This window comes from Juglans regia, chromosome 4, assembly GCF_001411555.2.
Source record: "Juglans regia cultivar Chandler chromosome 4, Walnut 2.0, whole genome shotgun sequence".
Lineage (NCBI taxonomy): Eukaryota > Viridiplantae > Streptophyta > Magnoliopsida > Fagales > Juglandaceae > Juglans > Juglans regia.
In genome coordinates this window covers 3,765,571-3,790,370 of record NC_049904.1, presented here as the reverse complement: position 1 = coordinate 3,790,370, position 24,800 = coordinate 3,765,571, and the positions used below count along the sequence as shown (strand labels likewise).

The 24,800-nt window shown below is 36.0% G+C and overlaps 3 protein-coding genes across 4 annotated transcripts; 2 read left to right on the top strand and 1 right to left on the bottom strand.

The window, feature by feature from the left end:
* The first annotated feature begins 1,728 nt into the window (after positions 1–1,728).
* On the top strand, positions 1,729–13,742 carry LOC109006781 (eukaryotic translation initiation factor 3 subunit A-like). 2 transcript variants are annotated; one of them, XM_035689553.1, is made up of 15 exons: positions 1,729–1,848; positions 2,097–2,369; positions 4,581–4,658; positions 5,184–5,665; positions 7,222–7,437; positions 7,577–7,945; positions 8,046–8,075; positions 8,997–9,224; positions 9,331–9,492; positions 11,085–11,306; positions 11,409–11,615; positions 11,694–11,900; positions 12,126–12,206; positions 12,471–12,672; positions 12,928–13,742. In XM_035689553.1, the coding sequence occupies exons 3-15, from the start codon at positions 4,613–4,615 to the stop codon at positions 13,410–13,412; spliced, it is 2,937 nt and encodes a 978-aa protein (XP_035545446.1). In that variant the 5' UTR covers positions 1,729–1,848; positions 2,097–2,369; positions 4,581–4,612; the 3' UTR covers positions 13,413–13,742. The 2 variants fall into 2 exon arrangements, with proteins under 2 accessions (XP_035545446.1, XP_018841709.1); XM_018986164.2 differs by lacking the exon at positions 2,097–2,369.
* Positions 13,743–15,319: 1,577 nt separating this feature from the next.
* LOC109006767 lies at positions 15,320–15,776 on the top strand. The gene has a single exon (XM_018986142.2). It carries the CDS (start codon positions 15,401–15,403, stop codon positions 15,752–15,754), a length of 354 nt encoding a protein of 117 aa, XP_018841687.1. The 5' UTR covers positions 15,320–15,400; the 3' UTR covers positions 15,755–15,776.
* A 101-nt stretch (positions 15,777–15,877) lies between these two features.
* LOC109006782 (short-chain dehydrogenase TIC 32 B, chloroplastic-like) lies at positions 15,878–24,428 on the bottom strand. The gene is made up of 9 exons (XM_018986166.2): positions 24,086–24,428; positions 23,744–23,939; positions 21,862–22,093; positions 21,627–21,706; positions 21,380–21,533; positions 20,876–20,954; positions 16,645–16,729; positions 16,472–16,518; positions 15,878–16,340 (listed from the first exon to the last, which is right to left on the bottom strand). The coding sequence occupies exons 2-9, from the start codon at positions 23,859–23,861 to the stop codon at positions 16,167–16,169; spliced, it is 969 nt and encodes a 322-aa protein (XP_018841711.1). The 5' UTR covers positions 23,862–23,939; positions 24,086–24,428; the 3' UTR covers positions 15,878–16,166.
* Positions 24,429–24,800: the final 372 nt, after the last annotated feature.

Below are 24,800 nucleotides of genomic sequence, written 5' to 3'. Positions count from 1 at the left end.
GTCAGGTGCACCCTCGGGCTAACGCATCCGGGGCCGTTCCCTATTATATATATATATATGTGTGTGTGTATATATATATATATATTAAAGAAACAAATATTCTTTAATAAAATGACGTCATTTTGGAGAGAAGTCTCCAAAACGATGTCATTTTAAATTAGGTTTTGTTTTAAAATCACCCACTGCCGATCTCCCTCTATTTCCTCTATGTCTCTGTCGTTGGTCTCTCAGGCTCTCTCCCTGCTATCGTCACCCCCACTGGGCCCAGGTATCTCTCTCTCTCTATTAGTGGGACGCTGATGATATTGACGGAGTCCTCGCCATGGGTAGTGGGCAAACATCCATGGGGCCAATCCCCGGTCAATTGGAAGGGGACGGTGCTCGGGGGCCAACTTGCCCCCCAGCCCATGCTGGGTCGGAGGGGCCGTCCGGGGATGTGGGTAACACCCATACTTTATATGTTGTCCAATTTGTGAATTAAGGACATATTATTTGAGGTTACAAGTGAGAAAAGAGGCACTTTGGTCCTCTGTTTGGTGGGTTAAATTGGTAGTTTCATTTTTGTCTTCTCTATAACCGTAGTTAAGAAATGGGAATAGAGTTGAATAGCTAGATTAGACATTTGTGATTGGTGGCGGAGCATCAATAGGTTCCTATTGGATACTAAGAGTATCTCAATGATTTATGAATAATAATGATATAGATTGTGAATAGTAATAAATAATAACAAAGTAGTTTAAAAATATAGAAACATATATATTCCCACATGATCACATGTGGTGATACTGGCATGTTCGGCAGTAACAGAATGGGGAGAGGTTTGAGTTGAGAGATATGAAGCTGGAAATTCAAGTGGTGCCTATATGTAGTTAGTAAACACTCAAAAGATATGGGGATGTTAATTGGGGTGCCATGTATCATACCTATTTATTTATTTATTTATTTATTTTATTTAGGAAAAACTAAATTGTATTTGTATTCATTCAGAAGTAACTACATTATACAACAATCAAACAATTATGAGTTTTGGATTCATAAATGAGTTGGGAAGGATTGAGATGATTTGTGCGAGAATTTAAAAAAATTATAATGATATGATGAGATGAGATGAGTTGAGGTAGGTTTTGAATGCAAACGAGGATCTCATTTAAATAGGAAGATGAGATAAGATGATTTTAGATAAAAATTAAAAGTTAAATAAAATATTATTTTTTTATATTATATTATTTTAAAATTTTAAAAAATTGAATTATTTATAATATTTTATATAAAAATTTAAAAAAATTATAATGATGAGATGAAACCGTTCTCTTATCCGCTTAATCAAGGCAGGCCCCTCTTCCATCCAATATTGTTATCATGAGTGGTTTAGATTCAGAGATGAATTAAAATAGTTTGTAAATAGTAGAATAAAAATTAAATTGTTTATTATATTTTTATAGAAATTTAAAAAAGTTATTTTGAGATTTAAAAAAATTATATTTTTATTATATTTTTTGTTTAAATTTAAAAAAATTGTAATAATAAGATAAAATGAGTTTAAATAAATTTTGAATTTAAATTAGTCCTGAATGTATCATACGTATTGATTACATAATAATAATAATAATAGATAATAATAATAATAATAACAGATAATAATAATAAAAATAGATAATAATAATAATAATAACAGATAATAATAATAATAATAATTTGAAATTGTAAAGTTTTGGCTACAAACTCTGGTACGACCATGATGGCAGAGTGATTGCAGGTAGACTTGCGAGCTCCATTCGTTTCTTCGTCTTTCGGTTCTTAGGGCAACCTCGCAGCGGATCCTGTACCATAAGAAGAGCTTAAATCCAGGTCTCTCCTCCTCCCTCTGTGTGTCTGTGTGTGTGTGTGTGAAGAACTAGCAGATCCGGTGGGTCTTTAAAGAACTTCTGTTCTGATAAGCATGCCCGAAAACTGCGAGCGGTTACAGCAAAATATGAGTAGTCGTAGACTCGCGAGTGTATTTTAGTTTCTATGTAATTGGTTGCGGGAAATTTGAAGCTTCGATTATGAATCCCGATTCTATATTTGATACGTAATACGTAACCTCGAATTTCCAGGAATTGAGAATTTGATTCTTCGAAACCCGTTGGAGAACATGAGAATAAAAACATTGGCTTCTTTGTCGAGTTTCTTCATCACGATAGAACTCACAATACAGGATCTTTGGAAGTGTTCTTCACTGTATTGATGTCTCCCACGTCCAAAATAAATATACAACTAAGACGATGATGTTTTATTGCAAGACCTAACGTATTCTCGTCCCAGTTGATAAGGAAAGAGCTATTGATTTTAATTTTTAGCCACGCAACTCCAAGTTATTAACTATTAATGTAAGTTTGCTGCTTGCTGTTTCATTTTGATATTTCACAGTTCTTGGGAGAAAGGTCTCTCTCTCTCTCTCTCTAATTTTATTTTCTTCACAAGTGCTTCCATTTTAATTTTATTCACTCTAAATGTTCGCTATTATCTGTACTTATCACTTGATTCAACTAATGGACTAATAGTAGTGAAGAGACATATGCCTGCTTTTAGTTGATTTCAACGAAGAATATGATGTGTGCGCTCATAATAAAAGTTGACTTTAAAATTTTATTTAGTGGACTTAATTAGTTAACTCATAAGCGACTGATGAAGGAAAAAGGAGACACAAAACTCATAAGCTACTGTGACTCGGGCAACACTCTCTGTGTGGTGGTGCTTTGTGCATTACAAAACGTAACTTATTTTTGTTGCACAACGGACTGTATTTATTATGCCCTATGCTGGTTCTAAAAATGTGGCCTTACTTCACTGCGAGGTAGCTGCCTCTTTGTGGCAAGCGGTGCTTAACCGATATGGGCTGTGCCTTGAAGGGTGGTAGATCTGTTATTGTGCTGGAAAGGGCTGTTTGAGAGTCCTCATGAGAAAACATTATGGAAAATGACCTCAATTTTCTTGATGTGGTGCCAATGGAGGGAAATAAATGATCAGAATTTTGAAGATAACTACCATTGGATGGCAGCTCGCTTTGTCTTCCTAAATTTAGTATTCAGGAGTTTTTTTGACCTCTTTTCCCTTTGTTATTAGGCATTGTGCACCTAGATGGTGCATATGCCTCACTTTATTGATTATGAATAAAAATTATCTTACTTATAAAAAAGGATGGCCTTTCTCTGATTTTAATGCAATTCTGCATGATTGCTAATGCAGAGGCCCAGGGGCCAGGACATAGTCAATTTTATGTGTAGTTTTGCTTAGATAAATTACACTCCAAATAAGTAATGGGTTATTTTACATTTGTAAGAAGCCATTGTGGTGGTTACATGTTCTCTGTAGTCTACTGCTATATTAACCCTTAGGCTCCGTTTGGATGGTAAGAGTAGCTGTGAATAGTAGTAAGTTAAGATGTTTGAGTGGGTTTTGTGTAAGAGTAGGGTCCCATTGAGATGTGTTTGGATGTATGAAGTAAGCTAAGATATGTTTTAACTTTTTATGGGAAGTTGAAAAAGTAGTGGGTCCCATCAATGATTGGTTTGTTGTTGTAGGGATGGAATAATTATTTTATTTATATGTTATACTAATAAATAAAAAATTTTATCAGATACTTTTCAGATGGTAGTGATGAGTCCTGCAAGGAATTGTCATTTAGAAAATGATATGGGTCCCGCAACCTTACACGCTCCAACATACGGATGGGTCCCACAGTTACTTTTCATAAATAACAAATATTATGAGATGCTGTTCTTTATATGGGTCCTGCAGGGAATTTTCATTCAGCTGAACAATGATGTGTATAGATGAAAAAAGTGAGATTTTTTCTGATGAATTAAGTTGTGTGTGTTTGGATGGAGAGCATATTCATCCATATGAAACTATCTGAGATAATCTCAGATAGTCTTTGCATCCAAATGCAACCTTAGTTTTCCCAAGTTGGTCGTGTGCTACATGAAATGGTTTGTGCAAAAATCCTCCATGTGATTTTTTTGATCGGTAAACAAGATTTTATTGATCAAAAGAATAGGCAAAAGCCCAAGTATACCATATGATTTATTTCCTATCCTAATATTAGCCGTTTACTAAGGATTCTGCTTTTTAATGAATTATTTTTGCATGAGTTCATATTGCTAAAGAATTTTTATTTTTAACCTGGATTCTTATTATTTAAGAAAAAAACAATAAGAAAAATATACTCCAATTACAATCATTTCTCAACCAAGGAGTTTATTCCTTGACATTGAAGCAGTCTCATTACTTCATTGATCTTTGTTATACTTTTGTCCATTCATGTCAGAAAGGGGATAAATGGGCCCACAAAAATGAAGCATCTCCAGTGAATTTTGTTTCACTTGATACTGAAAATGCTTTCTTCCTTTTTTTCCATGTGAATATGCATCAAATTGGCCTTTTAAATAAACATTTCATTCCTTTCTCAGGGTAAAAGAATGAAGTTTCTTTTATTTTTTCCTTTTGTTGGTTAGTCTTGAATTTGGGTTGAGAAGTGTTAACTTATTACAGAGTCTGGATCTCTTATTAATTTGGTATCCCATGCTGTATTTGAGCAGGCAAGGAATCTGATTTTGGTCAATCGATTGATATGGGGAGTTTTGCTAAACCAGAAAATGCTTTGAAACGAGCTGAAGGTAAGTGGCAGATATTTATGCTGCTTTTTCTGACTGGTGAACCTTCTTTTTAGTAGGTTGCTTCAAACGATAGATCTATATCTGGGATCTTTACTGCATTGCTTGAAACTATGGTTTCATACTTAAGTTCAAACAAACAATACTAGCAATGCTATTGCTTATGGTGCTATACATGGGAGCTCATTTTAACCCCTCAAACAATATACTTTTCTTTTAGCTTGAATAAGCAACTTTTTTTCTTGAATTGATTGAAGCTTATAATCACTTCTTGTGGCTGTGAATACCACATGGGTTGACAGGTTTTCTTATTTAGTTACTAGGTTCTTCAGCTCTCTTTTGTAATGTGCCTAGAGATTGACATTGGAGATACGCATCTTTTATCCTTCTCTAGTGCTTGAATACTTCAACCTCATGCATTTATCACTTGATGTAGTGCCTTCACTAAAGACACATCTACTTATTTTGCCTGAGTTTTGGCTTGATCATATGTTCTTGAACTGACACACTGGGATATATATGACACAGAGTTGATTAATGTCGGACAGAAGCAAGATGCTTTGCAAACACTTCATGACCTTTTCACCTCACGGAGACATAGAGCATGGCAAAAGCCACTTGAAAGGAGCATGTTTAAGTATATAGAGCTGTGCGTAGACTTGCGCAGAGGTCGGTTTGCCAAGGATGGACTCATTCAGTATCGTATCATATGTCAGCAAGTAAATGTTGGTTCTTTGGAGGAGGTGATCAAGCATTTCATGCATCTATCAACCGAGCGAGCCGAACAAGCTCGTACCCAAGCACAAGCCTTAGAAGAAGCTCTTGATGTTGAAGATCTAGAAGCAGATAAAAGGCCAGAAGACTTAATGCTAAGCTATGTGAGTGGAGAGAAAGGAAAAGATAGATCTGATCGGGAGCTTGTGACACCATGGTTTAAGTTTCTTTGGGAAACGTATAGAACAGTGCTTGAAATATTACGAAACAACTCAAAATTGGAAGCACTATATGCGGTTAGTAAATACAATCCTTTCCTTTAGTATTATTGCTGGGGAGCTGCATTTCGACTCATTAAGTTTATAACTGCCTCGCATGGACTACTTATAAAAAAGACTGCCTTACATGGACTATTATTGCTATATTTTATTTTTTTTAAATAATTATCACAGTTTTTTTTTCTTGATATTTGATGGCATAGTTTATATCTCCAGCCCATAGAAGATAATAATAACAACGGAACTTTTTATATCTTAAGTACACGCAAAGGTTGATCTTGTGTGTTGTATTTTTACATGTTATTTACTAACTTTGACATTAAGGAGTATGCCATTCAAATGATGAGTTTTCTGCCTGAGGGGTAGTATAAGTGGAATGTGATTATTTATTTGCCCCTTGTGTTTATATTAAGTGTTAAATAAGGTAATTACTTTTGCATATTCATGACTTTCTTCTATCCCTAGGAAATCATGCATAGGTGTTGCTCTTTTATATGACCCATGTACTTGAGCTATGCCTACTTTCTATCATCAATAAAATTCTTATTTACCGATAAAAAAATGCGTTACATCTTTTAGTCACAGTGAAGGTCTTCTGGACTTGGCTTATAACACTTCAAAAGTAATTGCTGGTTAAATAGTAAGTAAAACATGAACGTTGACTGCCTTTTTTTTAATAAATAATGCCTGCATTTTAGAAGCTGCTATAGCATACCATTATCAGTAATCTTGAATTTTTTTTTTTTTTTTTTCAAATTCAAGATAGAGGAAAGTGGTTAATAAACCTGCTGAATTCACCAATTTTCCCTTTGGCTTGTGTGGGAAAGAAAATTTGATTACAAAGAGTGATTCTACCCCCAGTCTGCAGCCAGAGAAGCAACAGATGCACAATTTTGGGAGAAAATATCTGCTGTATATTAGATTAATGGATTTGAACCCCAATGAACCTCTGACCATCTGTTAGAAAAGAAAGAGCAAATAAAATGTAAGAAGCAGATAAGTAATCATCTGTTTCTGGGAAGAAATTGAGTCCTACTGAGAGGTCCACTAGAGATCAGAATGTTGAAGAAAGAACAATATGTTTCTTTTGTTCCTCTTTTAGATGATCAGAAAAGAAAGAAATGGTTAATATGTTTAAGATAGGTACTTATTTACAAAATACCATCTCCATTCATCCTATTTCATCATCTTTGGGATATGATATGGCGCGGAAGGATGAGGATGTGTTGTTTAATAACTTTAGCATTAAGGAGCAAGCTATTCAAATGATTAGTTTTACCGCATGAGGTAGTATAAGTGGAATGTGATTACTTATTTGCCCCTTGTGTTTATATTGTTTATTCGTTAACCAAGGGTTTTTTTTGTGTGCATGTTACATCCAATAAGATTTAATGCTTGAATAAAAATCCATCATTTTTCATTATTTTCTGATTTATTTCATCATTTTTATCTACCACTATATTCTGTGTTTTGAGTTTTTATTTGTATTTTTTTGCGTATCTTATTGGTGCACTCAGTAATCTGCACTTTCAATGGATTAAATGAAGCTTTATTAAACTTCAAATTTTGTGTAGATGACGGCACATCGAGCTTTCCAGTTTTGTAAGCAATACAAACGAACAACAGAGTTTCGCAGGCTGTGTGAGATCATAAGGAATCATTTGGCAAATCTCAATAAGTATCGAGACCAGAGGGACCGGCCTGATCTATCAGCTCCAGAAAGCTTGCAACTGTATGCTGAGACAAGATTTGAGCAGCTAAAAGTTGCCACTGAACTTGAACTCTGGCAGGTTTACTATCTTCCTTTTACTATTATGTGCATTTAGACAGGTTGGTTGAGTGTAAACAAAGAAATAAATCACAATTTGCCTATTAGTCATGTTAAAAACCGCATCTCTTTTGTTAATATTTTTCTGCATATTTCTGCAGGAAGCCTTTCGATCTATTGAAGATATTCACGGACTGATGTGTATGGTTAAGAAGACGCCCAAATCATCCTTGATGGCTGTTTATTATGCTAAGCTAACTGAAATATTTTGGATTTCTTCTAGCCATTTATATCATGCTTATGCATGGTTCAGGCTTTTCTTATTACAGAAAAGCTTCAATAAGAACCTGAGCCAGAAGGATTTGCAATTGATAGCATCATCTGTAGTATTGGCTGCCCTTTCAGTAAATACTTATGATCACACCCATGGTGCATCTCATTTGGATATAGAGAATGAGAAAGAGAGGAACTTGAGAATGGCTAATCTCATAGGATTTAATCTTGAGTCTAAACTTGAGAGCAAAGACGTGGTACTGAAATTGTTTAACTGGATTTTGTCTCATTTTACTTGATTCATACAGTTTTGCAGTTCTGATTACTTTCTCTCTGTTCCTTTCTTGTTTTTCCCAGCTCTCAAGGTCATCCCTCCTTTCTGAACTAGTAAGAATTCTTCTTTTCTAGGCTATGCTTCTCTTTGTTCCTTTTTAGTTATTGGTTTCATTCTTGTGGTGAATATTGCATACATTCTTTTGTGGATGGCTTTCAGTATATACTTGTACATTGTAGACTAGACAATATTTTTCGAGATTATTGACATTCGGCTTTAAGATGTCCTTTTTATAGATGCTGTTTAGTTGGTGCAATTGGTACCCCTTGTTATTGGTGAATGCCTTGGTTGTTGTTGAGCTTAAACAAATTATCTTTTCTTTTAGCCTTCTGCCATGACTGCAGTTCCTCTCCATGAAATGCTGATAGAGATCTTGATCACGAAGTTAGTAAGAAATTTTGGACTTCAATTTTGTAGTGAGGCAATTCTAAATCATCCTGATAAGGGAATATTCATCCAGAGTCCCTTATGCATCTTGATACTATTTGGAGGTCCTATTATATGATTTTCTTTTTCAGTGGGTTGGGAATGCTTAGATCTTGATCACAAAGTTAGTAAGAAATTTTGGACTTCACTTTTGTAGTAAGGCAATGCTAAATCATCCTGATAAGGGAATATTCATCCTGAGTCCCGTATGCATCTTGATCCTATTTGGAGGTCCTATTATATGATTTTCTTTTTCAATGGGTTGGGAACGCTTGTTGCTGATATGGCCACTTAAGCATGCTTGAATTTTTTATGTGATATAATGTTCTCATTAGTTGCGTGCCTCTAATTTCACTTCTTTGGCAACCTAGTTTTCTTTGAAATGTGTTTGCCTCTAGTACAACCCTCCAGTTCTGAAGAGATCCATAATTATCTGTTTACTTGGGAAATAATCTAGGCTGTAACTTACTGATATTGAACCTTTTTCCAAGTATTTTTTACAATATTTTTTTCTCAATCAAGTTTAGTTATTCTGGGCATCATTGCAGGTTGCCAAAGGTGTAATGTCTTGTGTGATTCAAGAAGTGAAGGACCTTTATCATCTTTTAGAACATGAATTTTTCCCTCTAGATCTTGCTTCAAAAGTTCAGCCCTTGTTGACCAAAATCTCAAAGTTTGGGGGCAAGCTTTTGTCGGCTCCTTCTGTCCCAGAATTGCAATTGTCTCAATATGTTCCCGCAATGGAAAAGCTTACCACCTTGAGATTGTTGCAGCAGGTGCATTTTTGTGTCTGTCTTGATGGTTATAGTTTCTCGGGTATAAATTTATTGCTTTCCATGCATTTGGTCTTTATTTTCAATATGCTGCCCTTTCACTTTCCAGGCGTCCCGGGTGTACCAGATGATGAAGATTGAAAGTTTATCCAAGATGACTCCATTTTTTGATATTTCTGTTGTGGAAAAGATATCTGTGGATGCAGTCAAGTATAATTTTGTGGCCTTGAAAGTGGACCATATGAAGGGTGTTGTTATTTTTGATAACACGGTAAGCTTATGCTTGTGCCTTCAAACTTTGTGCTTTTGGTTGCCTCCCCAACCTGTTGAATACAAGTGTCCAAATTGTGATGATAAATGGTCCACATGGCTAGGTTGGGATTTCTTGAAGCACCATGTACATACATGGGATAAGTGCATGGGGGAAAAATGGAGGACAAAAATAAGTTGCTGTTCATGTGAACAGTGTAAAGCTTTTCTGTCCACTTATCCTGTGTCTTGAGCATTTCCGTTTCTTGAAATGGTACAGATAAACATGTTTGATAGGTGATAATCTAGGTAAAAATAGTATTTTTCTTTTAATTTTCCTACTTGGCATTTTAAGTTGCAACTCCGCTAGAAAATTGTGGTGGACCAATGTTGTCAGCTTGGATAGGACTGCAAACCTTTGCTGGGGGGGCTATACTTTGGTACTAGTTCACCAACTGTTTAGGTTCATTTGGGAACTTTGATTTTGTGAGAACCATTTTGGATTGGGTGGATTTGCTGTATTTGTATGACCATTTTCCTATAGTGTTTTTATTGTTTAAACTTTAAACAAAGGAGGGGCACTGGAAGGAGGAGGGGGGGGGTAGAGTTTTATTTTTTATTCACATTACAGGGGTGCAGGTGTAACTTGTGTTAAAGTGTGCATGTTTGGGAATTCTGTACAAACCAGATTTTCCTCGATTGAACTATTTTAAGTTGGATAATTACTTGGATGTAGTTTTACTGTTTTCATAGGTATGAAAAAAAAACCGTCTTAAGTATGCGTCTGTTGTTAGGTTATATTTTGGCCGTGGTTATTTTTCATTATCGATTGTGTCATGAAATGCCTCAATTCACTGGTAATTGCCATATTAATGCATCTATTTAGGCCGTATCTGAATTTCTCCTATATATAGGGACTGTTCTCTCACCTGGTCCTTGGTATTAGGTTCAAGATGGGACTTAAAATTGTATAATTGGTCTGGTGGGTCAGCTAGTGTGGAATACCCAAAAAACTGATGTTGGATCCTATGCTTTTGCATGCCTGAGTTCTTGCTCAACTTTCAGACTCCATTTCCGCATATCTACATCTTCAGCTGAGCTACACCAGCTACACTAGTTGTGGTGTTTGTTTTTTGTGTTGGGTTTATATTCTGCTATCTGTTTCCCAACAAGCATTTGATCTGCACTTGAGCTACATTCCTACTGGCTTTGATTATCCTGAGCAACAAGTGATTCTTTGTATTTAGTAATATCAATTTTTCTGTTTTAATTCCTATTCTAGATTTTGTATTGACATAATCTATCACGTCCATCTGGAATGATAACCATTCTAACTGAATCATTCACTAAGGAAAATTAGATAAGCTAACACCAAAGGAAGAAAGGTAATATTGCTCCGATGATCATGGATGTACTGCTATGTACATTGTGATTGGCCATGCTAAGGTACTAAATTCATACATGGTGTGCTGCATAGTCAGCAGATTTAATGGTTTGAAGGGCTTCTCTTAAGGCGATAATTCTAATTTTCTGCTTTATCACCTCCTTAAAGGAAGTTGGTTTTTATAGTTCATGGTGTGGATGTGGCTTACTTAGGCTGTTCTTGTTTTTCAGGGTCTTGAGTCAGAGATTTTAAGAGATCACTTGGCCACCCTTGCAGAAACTTTAAATAAAGCTAGAGCAATGATTTATCCTCCTGCTAGAAATGCCTCAAAAATTGGTGAATTGCTTCCCAGTTTAACTGAGATTGTGGATAAGGAACATAAGAGACTACTTGCTCGAAAATCCCTCATTGAGAAACGCAAAGAAGAAGAAGAGCGCAAACTTCTGGAGAAGGTTCTTTGTAAACTAATATTCTTGCCTGTGCCTTGCAACTTGATGTTTTAAGCTTTAGTTGTGATTAAATTGTTTCCTAAGGAATCTTTTTTGTCTTTGAAGGAACGTCTGGAAGAGTCAAAGAGGATGGAACTACAAAAGATAACTGAGGAAGCAGAAAGAAAAAGACTGGCTTCTGAGTATGAGGAGAGGAAGAATGAAAGGATACGTAGGGAAATAGAGGAGCGGGAACTTGCAGAAGCCCAAGCTCTTCTTCAGGAAGCTGCACAACGTATTAAATGGAAAGGAAAGAAGCCGGTCATAGAGGGAGTGAGTTGAAGAGTGGTTTTATTTTATTTTTATCTGCTTAGCAAAGGTTCAGAAAGTATTGACATTTTCTCAATACAGGAAAAACTTACGAAGCAAAGTGTGATGGAGTTGACTTTGAGTGAGCAACTCCGAGAAAGGCAGGAAATGGAAAAGAAATTGCAGAAAATTGCCAAAACCATGGATTATTTGGAGAGAGCAAAAAGAGAAGAGGCTGCTCCCCTGGTTGAAGCTGCATATCAACAGCGTTTAGTGGAGGAGAAGCTATTACATGAACACGAGCAACAGGTATTTCTAAAATTATTGCAGCATCCTGAAGGATTGCTTTCTTGCAAATTTGGAGATCTCTTTTTTGAGAAGTTCCATTCTGTACTTTGTTTGCATATAGTAAAGTTTCATTCGTATCATGTCCTGCAAATTGATTCTTGTTCACAAATCATTACCCCTGTCCCCTCCCCCTCTGACCCTTAAGTTCATCACTATGCTTACCGGTTGTTCTGTGGTACTCTGCAGCAAGATATTGAACTAAGCAAACAGCGCCATGATACAGAGAAAAAGGAGAAGGAGAGGCTGGCTCGAATTAAGCACAATAAGGTTAGTACCTGATTTGGTCTGTAATTAAGACTGCTGAACTTATATTGATTATAAAGTGTGCGTCTTGGAAGTGGTTCCCAGAATTCATACTGTTCTGCTCCCATTTTATTCTGGAGTTCTATTTTCTCATCAGGCTTACCACATCCTGTTTTATGACAGCACACAAATGTAAATATGTTAAATATGTTGTAATTTTGGCAGTCTTTGGCTTGTGCCTTGACAAACTATGAATTTTTTTTTTCCTTTCTTTTTTTTTCGGTGCAGGAAATATTTCAAGAAAGGGTTGTCAGTTGCCGGGAAGAAGAATATGCCAGATTGAGAGGGGAGAGAGAGGAGCGAATCTCACAAATCTTGCATTCCAGAAGAAAAGAGAGAGAGAAGATGAGGAAGTTGAAGTTTTATTTGAGTTTAGAAGAGGAAAGGCAGAGAAAATTGCACGAGGAGGAGGAAGCACAGAAGCGCGAAGGTAAATTACTTCTGTTTGACACAACTTTTTGTTTTCCGTCCAGTTATAAGTTTGTAAAGATAAAGGAAATGCTTCATCCCTCTTACCATCTGTTACCATGAATTGCTTTGATAATTAACGTGTTCCATTTTGGTGATGTATTTACTTTTTCATTACCCAGTTATTTGCTGATGTAAATTACCATTGGATCAGAGAAATGGGTTGTCTTTCTTAATATGTCATAATGTATAATTCTTGTGGTTTTGTGACTTCCAGAAGCTGAGAGGCGAAGGAAGGAGGAGGCCGAGCGCAAAGCAAAATTGGACGAGATTGCAGAAAAGCAGAGGCAAAGAGAACAAGAACTGGAAGAAAAAGAGAGGCAAAGGAGAGAAGCGCTTTTGAGGAGGTTCACTGAGGGGCCTTTAAAGCCTTCTGAGCCTCCCACTGTGGCCACCCCAACGGAGTTGTTATCTGCTGCTCCAGCTGTTGCTGCACCTGCACCAGCACCAGCACCAGCACCTGGAAAATTTGTCCCAAGGTTCAGGCGGGAGAGAGCTGAGAGCTCCGGGCAGGCTCCACCTCCAGAATCTGATCGGTGGGGTGGAGGCAGACAGGATGACCGAATATCCCAAGCTGATGATAAGTGGCGTAGGGATGACCGCAGATCCTCAGGTGGGTCGTCATTTGGTGGGGGTGGCAGTTCAAGGTCTACTTCGACATGGTCATCATCCAGGATTCCCCCTCGTGGATCTGAACGCTGATTTTAAATTAAAGAAGCCAGCTTTGGAGGTTTAGCAGCTGATTTTAACAGCCAGCTTTGGAGATTTTGCAGCTGATTTAACAGCCTACTTTGGAGGTTTAGCAATCAGGCTTTTCCTGCCGAAACGTGGTTGTGGTTCTTTTCTGGATTTGGCTTCATGTGCTGGGTTGTTTATTTAATTTTTGAGTTCTTATTCTTAATTAAGATTTTACTAGTTCCCATGGTGCTTAATGCATTTGGGATTTTGTTCCCAGCATGTCTGGCTTGGTTTAATGAATTTTGTTCTGTACGATGCAAAAGCAGGCATCCTCTGTTGGGGCTTTTTTCCTTCTTTATTGCGTCAGACCTACACACAGACACAGTGGAGGGGTTACTATAACACAACGGGGGAATTCAAAAAACATGAAGATTTTCTTCTTTTTCAAATAAAATATGGATAATAGAATGAAACGTGATATTTTACATTTTAATTCATACAGATGTATTCAGAAAAGTCAACACTATAATAGATTTTGGTCCCACCACCATCCGCCCCTACCACTTCCAATCCATCAACAACCTTTAACCTAAATGATGGCAAAGAATAATCGAAACAAACGACAAGGAAAGGTGGAGATTAGAGGTCAATTAAGAAATATATTTTCTGTAATGATTTGTCTCAAGAAATGTGACTTGCACCAAACGGTGACAACTCAACAGCCATCAGAGTCTGAAGATAGTAATTCAACTTGGCGATAAAATATAAATGCAGAAGTCAAAGAAGATAATGATTATGATAAGATATAATAGCTAATTAATTTGTTATCTTCAATTCCTGTAACTCATTGTGGGAAGATGAATCATCATCAAGAAATTAAAAAAAGAGTAGTGTTAGGCTGCCGCTTGTATAATTTTTTTTATATATATTTTAATATTTTTAAAAAAGAAGAAAAATATACTAATATATTAAAAGTTATTTTCTTAATTATTAAGTAAAAAAAAAAAATACATAAACGATCAAAATGAAAGAATAAACTCAGACGACATACTAACATTTCTCGTTAAAAAAACTCAATACTTTTGATCACATTCCATTTTCTAACATTTTTTCTCTTCATAATTAATAAAGGAAAAAATATAATAAGTAAGGTCTCGTTTGCTTTCATAACCATTATCATTTCATCTAATCTAATAATTATAATTTTTTCAAATTTTTTCACAAAATAAAATAAACAATTCAATATTTTCAAATCTTAAAATAAAAATAATATTAAAAATATATATTATAATAATATTTTATTCAAATTTTACCTCAACTCATCTTATCTCACGAAAACAAACCATGCCTAAATCTCATATGTTGAACGTGATAAAAAAGAAAAAAAAAAAGTAATGTTATACATCATACTCTCATCTTATTTTGATCATATTAAGTAATATATAGTACATTCATTACCATTAGATGATAAAAAAGAATGTAATAAATAATTATTTAATAATGATAAATATACCACATCTTATTTAATAGGATAAAAAGAAGATGATAATATAGTATATAGAATTTTCTATTATATAATTCCCTTTGTTTTCTGAACTTATGAACTCTGTATTTTATTGACAATGATCTACTACCATATAACAATATCAACACTTGCAAAGAAAAAAAAAAAAAATCAACTTGAAAAAAAAAAAAAAGAAGAAGAGAGAGAGAGAGAGAGAGAGAGAGCGTACTTGGTCTTGCTTGACTTTTCGACAGACATCGTACAGAACTGCCAAACTGTCTGTTTTTCGACTGTCACGACTCACACACGTATGTATATTCCCAAAAGTACAACAAATTCTTGTCAATGGAGTAGCTCTCCGTAATTTCTAACCGAACCCACACCTAAACTACCAATTCCCAACAAGCAGCTGTGAGTTAGGTCTCTCTCTCTCTCTCTCTCTCTCTGTATATATACTCAATCGTGTCTCTCTGGCTAACTCACTAGCTAATAATCCAACGTTAGGACGATGATGTTTGTTTTCACCTCCATAATCGCGCCCCTTACCTCTCGGTGGCCATTAATCGTCTACGCTGCAACATGGACAGCTATCCTGACAGTGATAGTGGCGGTGGCCTCCTTTGCGCCAGAGGTTGCTTTCGTGTCGGCGATATCCTCGTCATCCACAGCGTGCGACGAGAAGGAAGGGTCAGTTAGACTGCCGTTGGACGCGATGGGAGAGATCCTCTGCTTGCCGGCCCACCTGCTCAGCAAGTCCAAGATTGACTTCATCGTACCTCCGGTCTTTGCCGCCGTCGTGGTGGCTGCGTCTGCTTGCTTGGTGAGGGCCCTCTGCCTTTGGGAGGACGACGAGCCCCATTAGCAACTTCTTTTTCTTATGTATTTTATTTATTATTTATCATGTGATTTATATATATATATATATATATATATCTTTTTTTTTGAGACATTCAAAAAGAGTAAAAAAATTCAGAATGATATTCTCTTTTGAATCAAATCAATACTTTATCATTAATGAAGAACTTACAAATATAATTTTTCAAATCTAAATATATAACAGACACGGTGCAAATTCTTCACATATACGAAACCAATAACCAAATCATGATGTATTTTGCTTAAATGGCACTCCCTGACACTATATATATATATGATGTAAACGACTATAAAGTGGATCAAGCTGGTTTTGGGGTATGAAACAAGAGAGTTTATAGCAAATATAAACGATCAAATTTATAACAAGCTGCAGATCCTCATGATGTATGAAGAAGTATTCAAGGTTTTGCAGCCGACTTGACCAATTCGTCGCTGAAGTCCCAGAGTTTTTTAGCCAACACTTGATCTTTTGCAAGTGCACTTGGCCCCATTTCATTGCAGTCCACGTAGTAGTTTCCAGTCACACCTTTCAAATTTGGGTGGAGTGCCACATAGCAGCTCGTGGCTGCTCCCTGTTATAAACACAAAATTCCAGTCAGGACTAAAACAATTTCTCATCATGATCAGCCAAAGCATTCAACATGATCCTTAATTTGCTACTTGTTAAGAAGAAAAGATCCAACAACTTGCATGGCCAATCTACCTTGGGTACGTCTTTCCATAGGAAATAGGTGAACACCTTTAGGATTCCTGCATGCAAATTAAGATGACCAAGTTATGGCAAAAGAATATCATCTAGCTAGCTAATTTTATTCTTTTTTGTTTGAGTGCTGCGCTACTCATCATGCATTCTGTGTTGATGGAAATGGAGCGTACTCATCAGAAGGGCAGAATGCCTCATTAGAGGAGTCATTATCAGTCCTGGGTGGACTGCATTCGCTGTAATGTTTATACCTTCTTCCTGCATTTCGTTGAAATTAAACATGCTCAATGAATTAGGACAATTGAGTAATGGGCGCTATATCATGTGATTCAAAGATATGATATATTTTTTTCCCCGTTGGGAACTTGGTTATAATGTTTTCATATTATAAATATGTTGTAACTCCCATTTTTCTATTATATGGCTACGAAGGGTGAGATTTTTTTGGTTATAGAGGCGTTGTACGGGAAGCTGAAGAAGCTAGATCAGAAGATGATTAATGGCAATGAATATTGGCAGAACTCGAGATAGTGCAGGGAAAATCAATATTCTTCTCGTTCTTGCAAACAGGACTTTGTACCATATTGTCATGAATCCAATAGAACTCATCTATGAAAAGTGGTTTACAAAGGGTGCCTAGGGACTTATAAACTACGAACGGATTTCATACTTAGTTGATGTGGGATCGTAACAACCACCACGCTCCGCAGTCGTCATCCACGGCGGTCCTGACGCTCACACTGGCTCTCTGTGCGTTAGGTCTTTCCTAGCTTCGGATGAACATTGCTATGCCGGCATCACCCCCTGTGCCACACGATTGCAACAGTGCCAACATGGACTGCATACGTGGGGTGACTCTAATACCATTTGTTATGAACCTACTAAGTAGAACTCACTCTTGAAAACTGGCTTATAAGGGAAGGGTGCTTGGGGGCTTATAAACTACAAACCAATCACATACTTAGTTGAAGTAGAATCGTAACACCATATTTTATGAATGAAGAATCATTGCGGCATGCATGCTTTGGTGTCATTAAGGTACATATAGCAAGTCTCGAATAACAAAAAACTCTAAATTCACTCTATATCCTGTCTCTGCACAAACGACCCACGGAGTCTGTCATAATTTGTATCTTGGAGGAGATCAAAGGAAATTTTGGTTACAATTTCTAGCTAGCTTTCTAAGAATATTTGGTTACAACACTACTTTGGGGGAAGATACCAATCTACGACAACCCTTTAGACATTCCATTGACGAAACCTTCTTACCTCTGAGAATTCTCCAGGCCAGTGAAGGGTTTGTAGCGAAGTGCAATCAAGATCATAGAAGGAAACAATTAATAATATAAGTCAAGAACAAGGACTCACGTAAAATGCTTCGAGTGCCAGTACGTATAAAGGGAATAGGTAGAGGGACCGTCTAAAGTGGAAGAAAGGCAAGGAGAAATAGAAAAGGACGCCTCTTCAACGAGCTCAAATTAATCAAGTTCATGTCGTGGAAAAAAGTGGAAAATATATTACTATTAAGGAAAAACATACCTATCAAGTCATTTGACAATCATATTTGATAGAGAAATACTTAGGCCTCGTTTGTATTTGTAATCCATTTTAACTCATCTCAACTCATTATTATAACTTTCTCAAATTTTCACACAAAATATAATAAGCAATTTAATTTTTTCAAATTTCAAAACAATTTTCTTAAATTTTCATACAAAATATAATAAATAATTCAATTTTTATTCTACTATTTACAAACCATCTCAACTCATCTCTGAATCCAAACCATTCCTTAAAAATAATATTTCTTTTTTAAAAAGTAGTGAATGTACCATTAGAAACTAGAATTTTTCATTTGCAAAAGGAAAATCCTATATATCAAGAAGAGAAATGCTGAATGCAGTCGCTTCGTGCAAACGGTGGGTAAACGTTGCTGATGTGGAAAAAAATTTAAACGCACCGTTTCGAAAAAACTAAACGCACACGACCACATAATCCCTCTCCCTAGTTTCTCTCCTCAGTTTCTTCAGTTTAACGTGTTTGAGGAGCTCGAACCTTCCTCGAAGCGCAGCCTCCTCCCTTCCTCGACGCGTCCAGGGTAAATCTAATTGAATATAAAAACTATAGCTTTGTGAATCTCTCTCTCTCTCTCTCTCTCTCTCTCTCTCTCTCTCTTGTTGTGCGCCATCTTTCATTTTCTCGTTTGCCTCACAAAATTCTTCAGCCTATATTTTTGTTCATTTGATTTTTGTTAATTTTCTTAATTTTTGACTAAAATTCTGATTATAGGTGGGCGGGTATGATCGTATGAGAGTGTATTGTAGTGAATTGAGGTTGGGGAAAAGAAGATTCACCTAACCATTATGTTTGGGACGGCGATTAGGTATATGGCAAAGAAGCCTAAACCCAAGATGAAATCGATAGAGCTTAAAACGCTGCCAGAGCAAACGCAGAGTTTAGATCTGAGAGGAACGACACCATGAAGCCGAAGATGATTGACCAGAGCACGAAAGAAAGCTGGAATACGAAAGAAAAAAATAGAATTTTCTTCTGTTTTTCATTTTCATTTTTGTGTATCTTTTTTTTTTTTTTAACATCCACGTCAGCCGACTCCGCTCCGACTGTAGCCGGCGACTGTACATAGCAGCTCTGTATCAAGAAACCCGTTTATTTTGTACATCCTCCACGTCACTAGGCGTGGATTGTCAATTTCACCCTTGTTTAAAACTTCTCATTTCTTTAATTATCTAGAAGTTCGAAAGACTTGATCTCATAGGCAAAGCTCTCTTCACGTTTGGGAGGGAAGTTCTCTTCTCCTTCAGTCGTTCGACGGAAACCATCCTCAAGCAATCATAAGTCACGGAAAGGATCTACGGAAATGCTCCTTCCGATAGAAATGGATCTTTGTCGGCGTTCTGGAGATATGAACCAAATGGGTATGTTCTTCAAAGGATGAAGGGCTTGGAAAGGTGGGGTCAGGATCTGGATTTGGATCTACCTACTTGCATATGCATTGAATAGGTTAATTTGGACCCATGTACTTAGATTCACACAACTCACGTTTCTCAAGCTTTTGAGAAAGTAGCATAGGTAGAGGTTTTGTTTGGTTTGCAGTGAAAAAACAGAGACAAATTAAGAGAGTGGAATCGAAAGAATGAAAAAAATGCCTGATTTTGAGGCAAAGCTCCGCTATCTACAAGGTGGAGAGAGACAGATAGTATAAACTTGCCAAATTTCTAAGAATAATGATAAGTTTATTATCTCTTACCACCTGTTCACTACTCACTTTATTTTTTTAAATTTCTTTCTTTTCAGTTTGCATGCTCAAAAGCTTCTCCGGATCACTCCTCTACTCCTCTGCACTCATTCGTCAGAAACTCGCCTATCAGAAACTCTGCTCTACACTCCTCTATTTCTGTATGAGATTCGACATAAAGACAATGCTAGGGGCCGCCCAGCTTGAACTGCTGATCGTGTCTATAGTGTTTTTAAAATTTTTATTTATTTTTTGTTATTTTTCAAACATCTTTAATCATTAAAAAAATTAAAAAAATATTCAACTTCATTAGTCACTTTCTTAACCGGGTTATACTACTCATCATCCCATATCACACACCTTACATATTTTAATTAATTAATTATTTATTTTATGCATGCTAAACTAATTATGTTGTTCTACTAATCATTCGTATACTATATATATATTTGTTATAAAAAAAAAAAAAAAATTAAAAGAAGTGTGGTGTATGGTACATGATGTGTGAGATGCTAAGTAGAATTACTTTTCCTTAACATAAAGCAAAGTTTCTAACAAGCGAGTTTCTGACGAATGAGTGCAGAAGGTAGTAGTGAATGGGTGGTAGAAGGTAGAAAGTCTATCATTATCTAATTGGTAATACTCTTGATGGGCAGCCATAATTGGATAGAAACAACTAATTTTCGAAAGAGTTATTCTATTCAACAACCTTATACCACACACTTGTTGAGTAGAAAAACTCATTTTTTTTTTCCCCTCAGCAGATGTATGGTGTATGGCTGCTAAGTAGATTTTTTCTTTCCGAAATCAATTGCTTTCCTTCTATGCGAGAGCTGAGAGATAAACTTTCCTTCCTTTCTATGCCGATATGTTTGTCTTTATATTTTTTAAATAAAACAATGTCACGTCACCGGGTGTGTAGGTGTGCAAAAATAGAAGACTTCTTGGTAGTAGAACTGCTCTTTCAGACGGAGTGCGCGACGCTTATATACCCTATTAATTGCTATACAAATTATTTCCATATTTGACAACTATCAGCAACATATATATTTGTCTTCTAAATAATTAAAGATGGTACAAATAATAATAAAGATTTCGTTACAGCTAGCTAGCTTTTGTCCAAAGATGAAAGATCACAGTATGATTACCTGAAAACGACGAGACAGCTCTTTGGCATGCAATATGTTTGCTAGTTTGGATTGTCCATATGCCTTTTTGTTAGAATAACTGAAACAAATATGAAAAAGGGCAGAATCATAGTGCCGCTCATGATAATTAAGTGTGTCCATATACATATACATATACATATACATATAATATATCTTAATTATATACAGATTGTACGTGCATATGATACTAATATACCATAAAATTCACCATATATTTTTATTTGGAAAATCGAAATTCTTTAAGAAGCTCACTTGTAATTTATGACTAGTTTGTTTTACTCGATAATTCGAGACTAATTAAGTTTAATTAATTATTAGGCTTCGCCCCTTAATTCCCAGACCCCCATAACAAGCTGATCTTTCTTATTAACCTTTGGATCCTAAGTGATTAGAGATGAAGACTTGAAGTTGTGTTGCAGTAAATCATAGTTGAGAATCTCAAATACTAAAAGCAAAACAAGCTTTCGATGATCAAATAGGTACCCAATGCTATCATTGATTCTCTTAAATCGAATCCCATGCGCGTAAGAGTGGTGGTGTGCTATTGATGACAAGTTGACAATCCGGCCCTCGATTCCGGTTGTTCTTGCTGTCTGCTTCATTTTCTCCAGCAGAAGATTTGTTAAGAGGAAATGGCCTGAGAAGTGAAAAGTGAGAAAATTCTAACCAGCACTCTGGTCATTGGGACGACATGATGGACCGACCGGAATTTACTTAATTTGCTACCTACCAAGATGATTTGTTGCGAATTGCAGCTCTATTCCATCTTGTGAAAGCTGGAAGGGGCAGAACATGACACCGGCATTGTTTCTGAAAATATAATTAATTGTATAGAATTCATTTATTTTAGTTTGGTAAAAAACTATATAAATATATATATAGAGAGAGAGAGAGAGAGAGAGAGAGAGAGAGAGAGAGAGAGAGAGAGAGAGAGAGAGAGAGAGAGAGAGAGAGAGAGAGATCACATCAAGATGTTAAGGGGAACGTCAAGAGCAATGAAGTTGTCAACAAATGCTCTAATGGACTTCATTGAGCACAAATCGAGTTTCAGAACATCCACACGCGCAGTTTTGTTGTCTTCAAGAATAAGCTCTTTCGCTGCATTAGCAGCTTCTGTGTTCCTGGCAGCAATGATTACATGAGCATTTCGAAGAGCCAAGACTCGTACGGTCTCCAAGCCAATTCCACTTGCCCCACCTACATCGATCATTAAGTTCTCAATTCATTTGAATATCCATACTATTCACCCAAAACTTCAGTCGAGTCAATTGAACGAAGTACATGATCTTGAAAACTATTAACATATATATAGATCATGCACTCATAATTATTATTGATGCATGCAATAATTTAAAGCTCATTTGAATTTCTGTTTCTCCTACACTTTAATTAGTTTGCGCATGAATTTCAAGATATTTTAAATCCGAGTATCATGTTAAACTTCGGCCAATCTTCATATATCATGACGTCGTACGTGGATCGGCCTGGCCTGCATGCTGATCTTTAAGTTCTAGTCCTACGCAAGATCGATCTAGCTAGTTTATCATACAGCCTACATGTAGCCGCGTTGTAAATAATTAATAGACATGACCAGTTAGTTGGTTGTTCTGTCGTTATCCCTCTTTTTAATAGCCATGAACATCCACATGACGCTCAGATGATCAACATGTTCTCATGTTTTATGCTTTTAGGAGATAGCGTTGTAATGATAGAAAACATGCAAATAAACGATCGTAGCCAATAATAGTACTGCGACGTGTAAAACTTTTATCACATAAAAAACCAAGATTAAAAATTAAAAAAAAAATCATAATTTCAAATTTGAAAATAATTTTAAATTAAAAATGAAAATAATAAAGAAGATCAGAGCGTGAGTACTGGTTGGGGGACCCCAGGCCTCCGGCCACAACCCCACTTCCCTTGCATGCATGGTATATATGTATATAGTCGTGCCACCAATATTAATTCCTGGGATAGGGAAAGGCAGAGATAGATAGATAGCTACAGTTGTGCATGCAAGCTGGGAATTGGTATAGTAGTGGCTGGCCAAGGGGGCATCCCTAATCACTAATATCGCAATCAATGGGGATCCCGGCCAAGAGACGAATTCTCAAAAATATGAGGCAAATTCTCAAAAATAAAATCACAAGATCAAACGAATCCTCATGAAATGGGAAAACATTGGCCAGGGATTCGACTAAAACAAATTAGAAATGATTTTATAATATTGTGGCCGGAGCTGATGACAAATTAGGAAATCTTGACATCATATATAGATCCAACTTAATTAGAAATATTCCTTGGCCCGTTAATTAGAAAAACCACCCAATAATATTGTGTTTAACAGCAATAATATCATAATGCATATATGGGTATTGTTCTACCTGTTTTAGCATTTTATAAAAAGCTCCATATATTAATGAGCAAGTTATATTTGTTAAAATAAGTTAACATGACTAGATTGTACTAGATTAAAATAGTGAAAGTACCGTACTGATATCTTTGTCAACTTAAAGTGCTGGTTTGGATTCAGAGATGAGATGAGATGGTTTTAAATGAAAGTTTGAATAAAATATTGTTATTATTTTGAGATTTGAAAAAGTTTAATTATTTTTTATATTTTATGTGAGAATTTGTGAAAGTTGTAATGATGAAATGAGATGAAACTTTTTGAATTCAAATGGAGCCTTATGTTAGTCACCACTATAATCGATTAGCAATGCAAGAAATAGGGGCGATTTTAAATGAATTAGAAGAGGAATCAAGTAAATGGAGACAAGAGAAAAAGAAAAATGAATAAGAGGAATTAATTTGGTAATAAAATATAGAAATGTAGAGGTAACTGACCGGTGACAATAGCAGTGAGGTTTCTGGCATCAATCCCTTCAGTAACCTCTTCAGCAGTTGAAGCTGATCCAAACCCACTCCGTCCCCTCCACCCTGTCATCGATGACAATATGCCCATTTCCTTGAATCCGGCCCGCTTTTTAAAGTACAGTAGTGCTCTCAATTGAACCTCAACACTTCTCCTACTGTCTCACCACTGCTCTGATCAAGAACCTCAACACGATCATATATATATATATATATACACAGAGAGAGAGAGAGAGAGAGAGAGAGATTTAATTAATTATCTATCTTTGGTCAGCTGAGAAAGGTATAGCAGGTCATGTGAAGAGAATGGGAAACCTTATGTGCATGAGATCAACATGTATGGACTTTGACAAGTTGTAGGTGGTGGCCGTAAACCAGAGAGATCTACATGCATTCAATAAATGCTCGCCGCTGAGGTGCTGTTAATATTCTCAACGCCCTATCAACTGCATGTTTCAATCCTGCTCCTCCTCTCTCTCTCTCTCTCTCTTCTTTATGATCTTGAATTTGTCGGAGGCGCATGAACTCTTTTGCTTTAGCTGCAAATGATCGAATTAATAGTAGTAGTAATAATGGTATGCAGGAACCGTTGCTGGGGATTAATTCACCTACGGGATAATTTAGGTACCGTCTTATTAGGTGGGAAGGAATATTAAATGAATAGTAATGGCCGGTGATCATGTATATGTAAGAGCCCAGATTATTTGTTGGGAAAGTTGCATTGAAAGAGCCCATATTATTTGCTTGATTATGATGTCCAAGAAAGAATTAGTACGTATTCTGCATCAGCATGCATAACCATTACTCAATTGCGCGTCCGGCACTGTACGTAGTTTAGCAGAAAGGGTAGTGATACACTTATTATCCTATTACAATTCATTTATTATTAAAGTATATTTTATTATTTTTATTATTTTTTAATATCCTTAATTATTAAAAAAAAATTTTAAAAATATATAACTTTATTAATAATTATTTTCTTAATTATTAAGTAAAATTAAAAAATTAAAAAAAATCAAATATAAAAAAA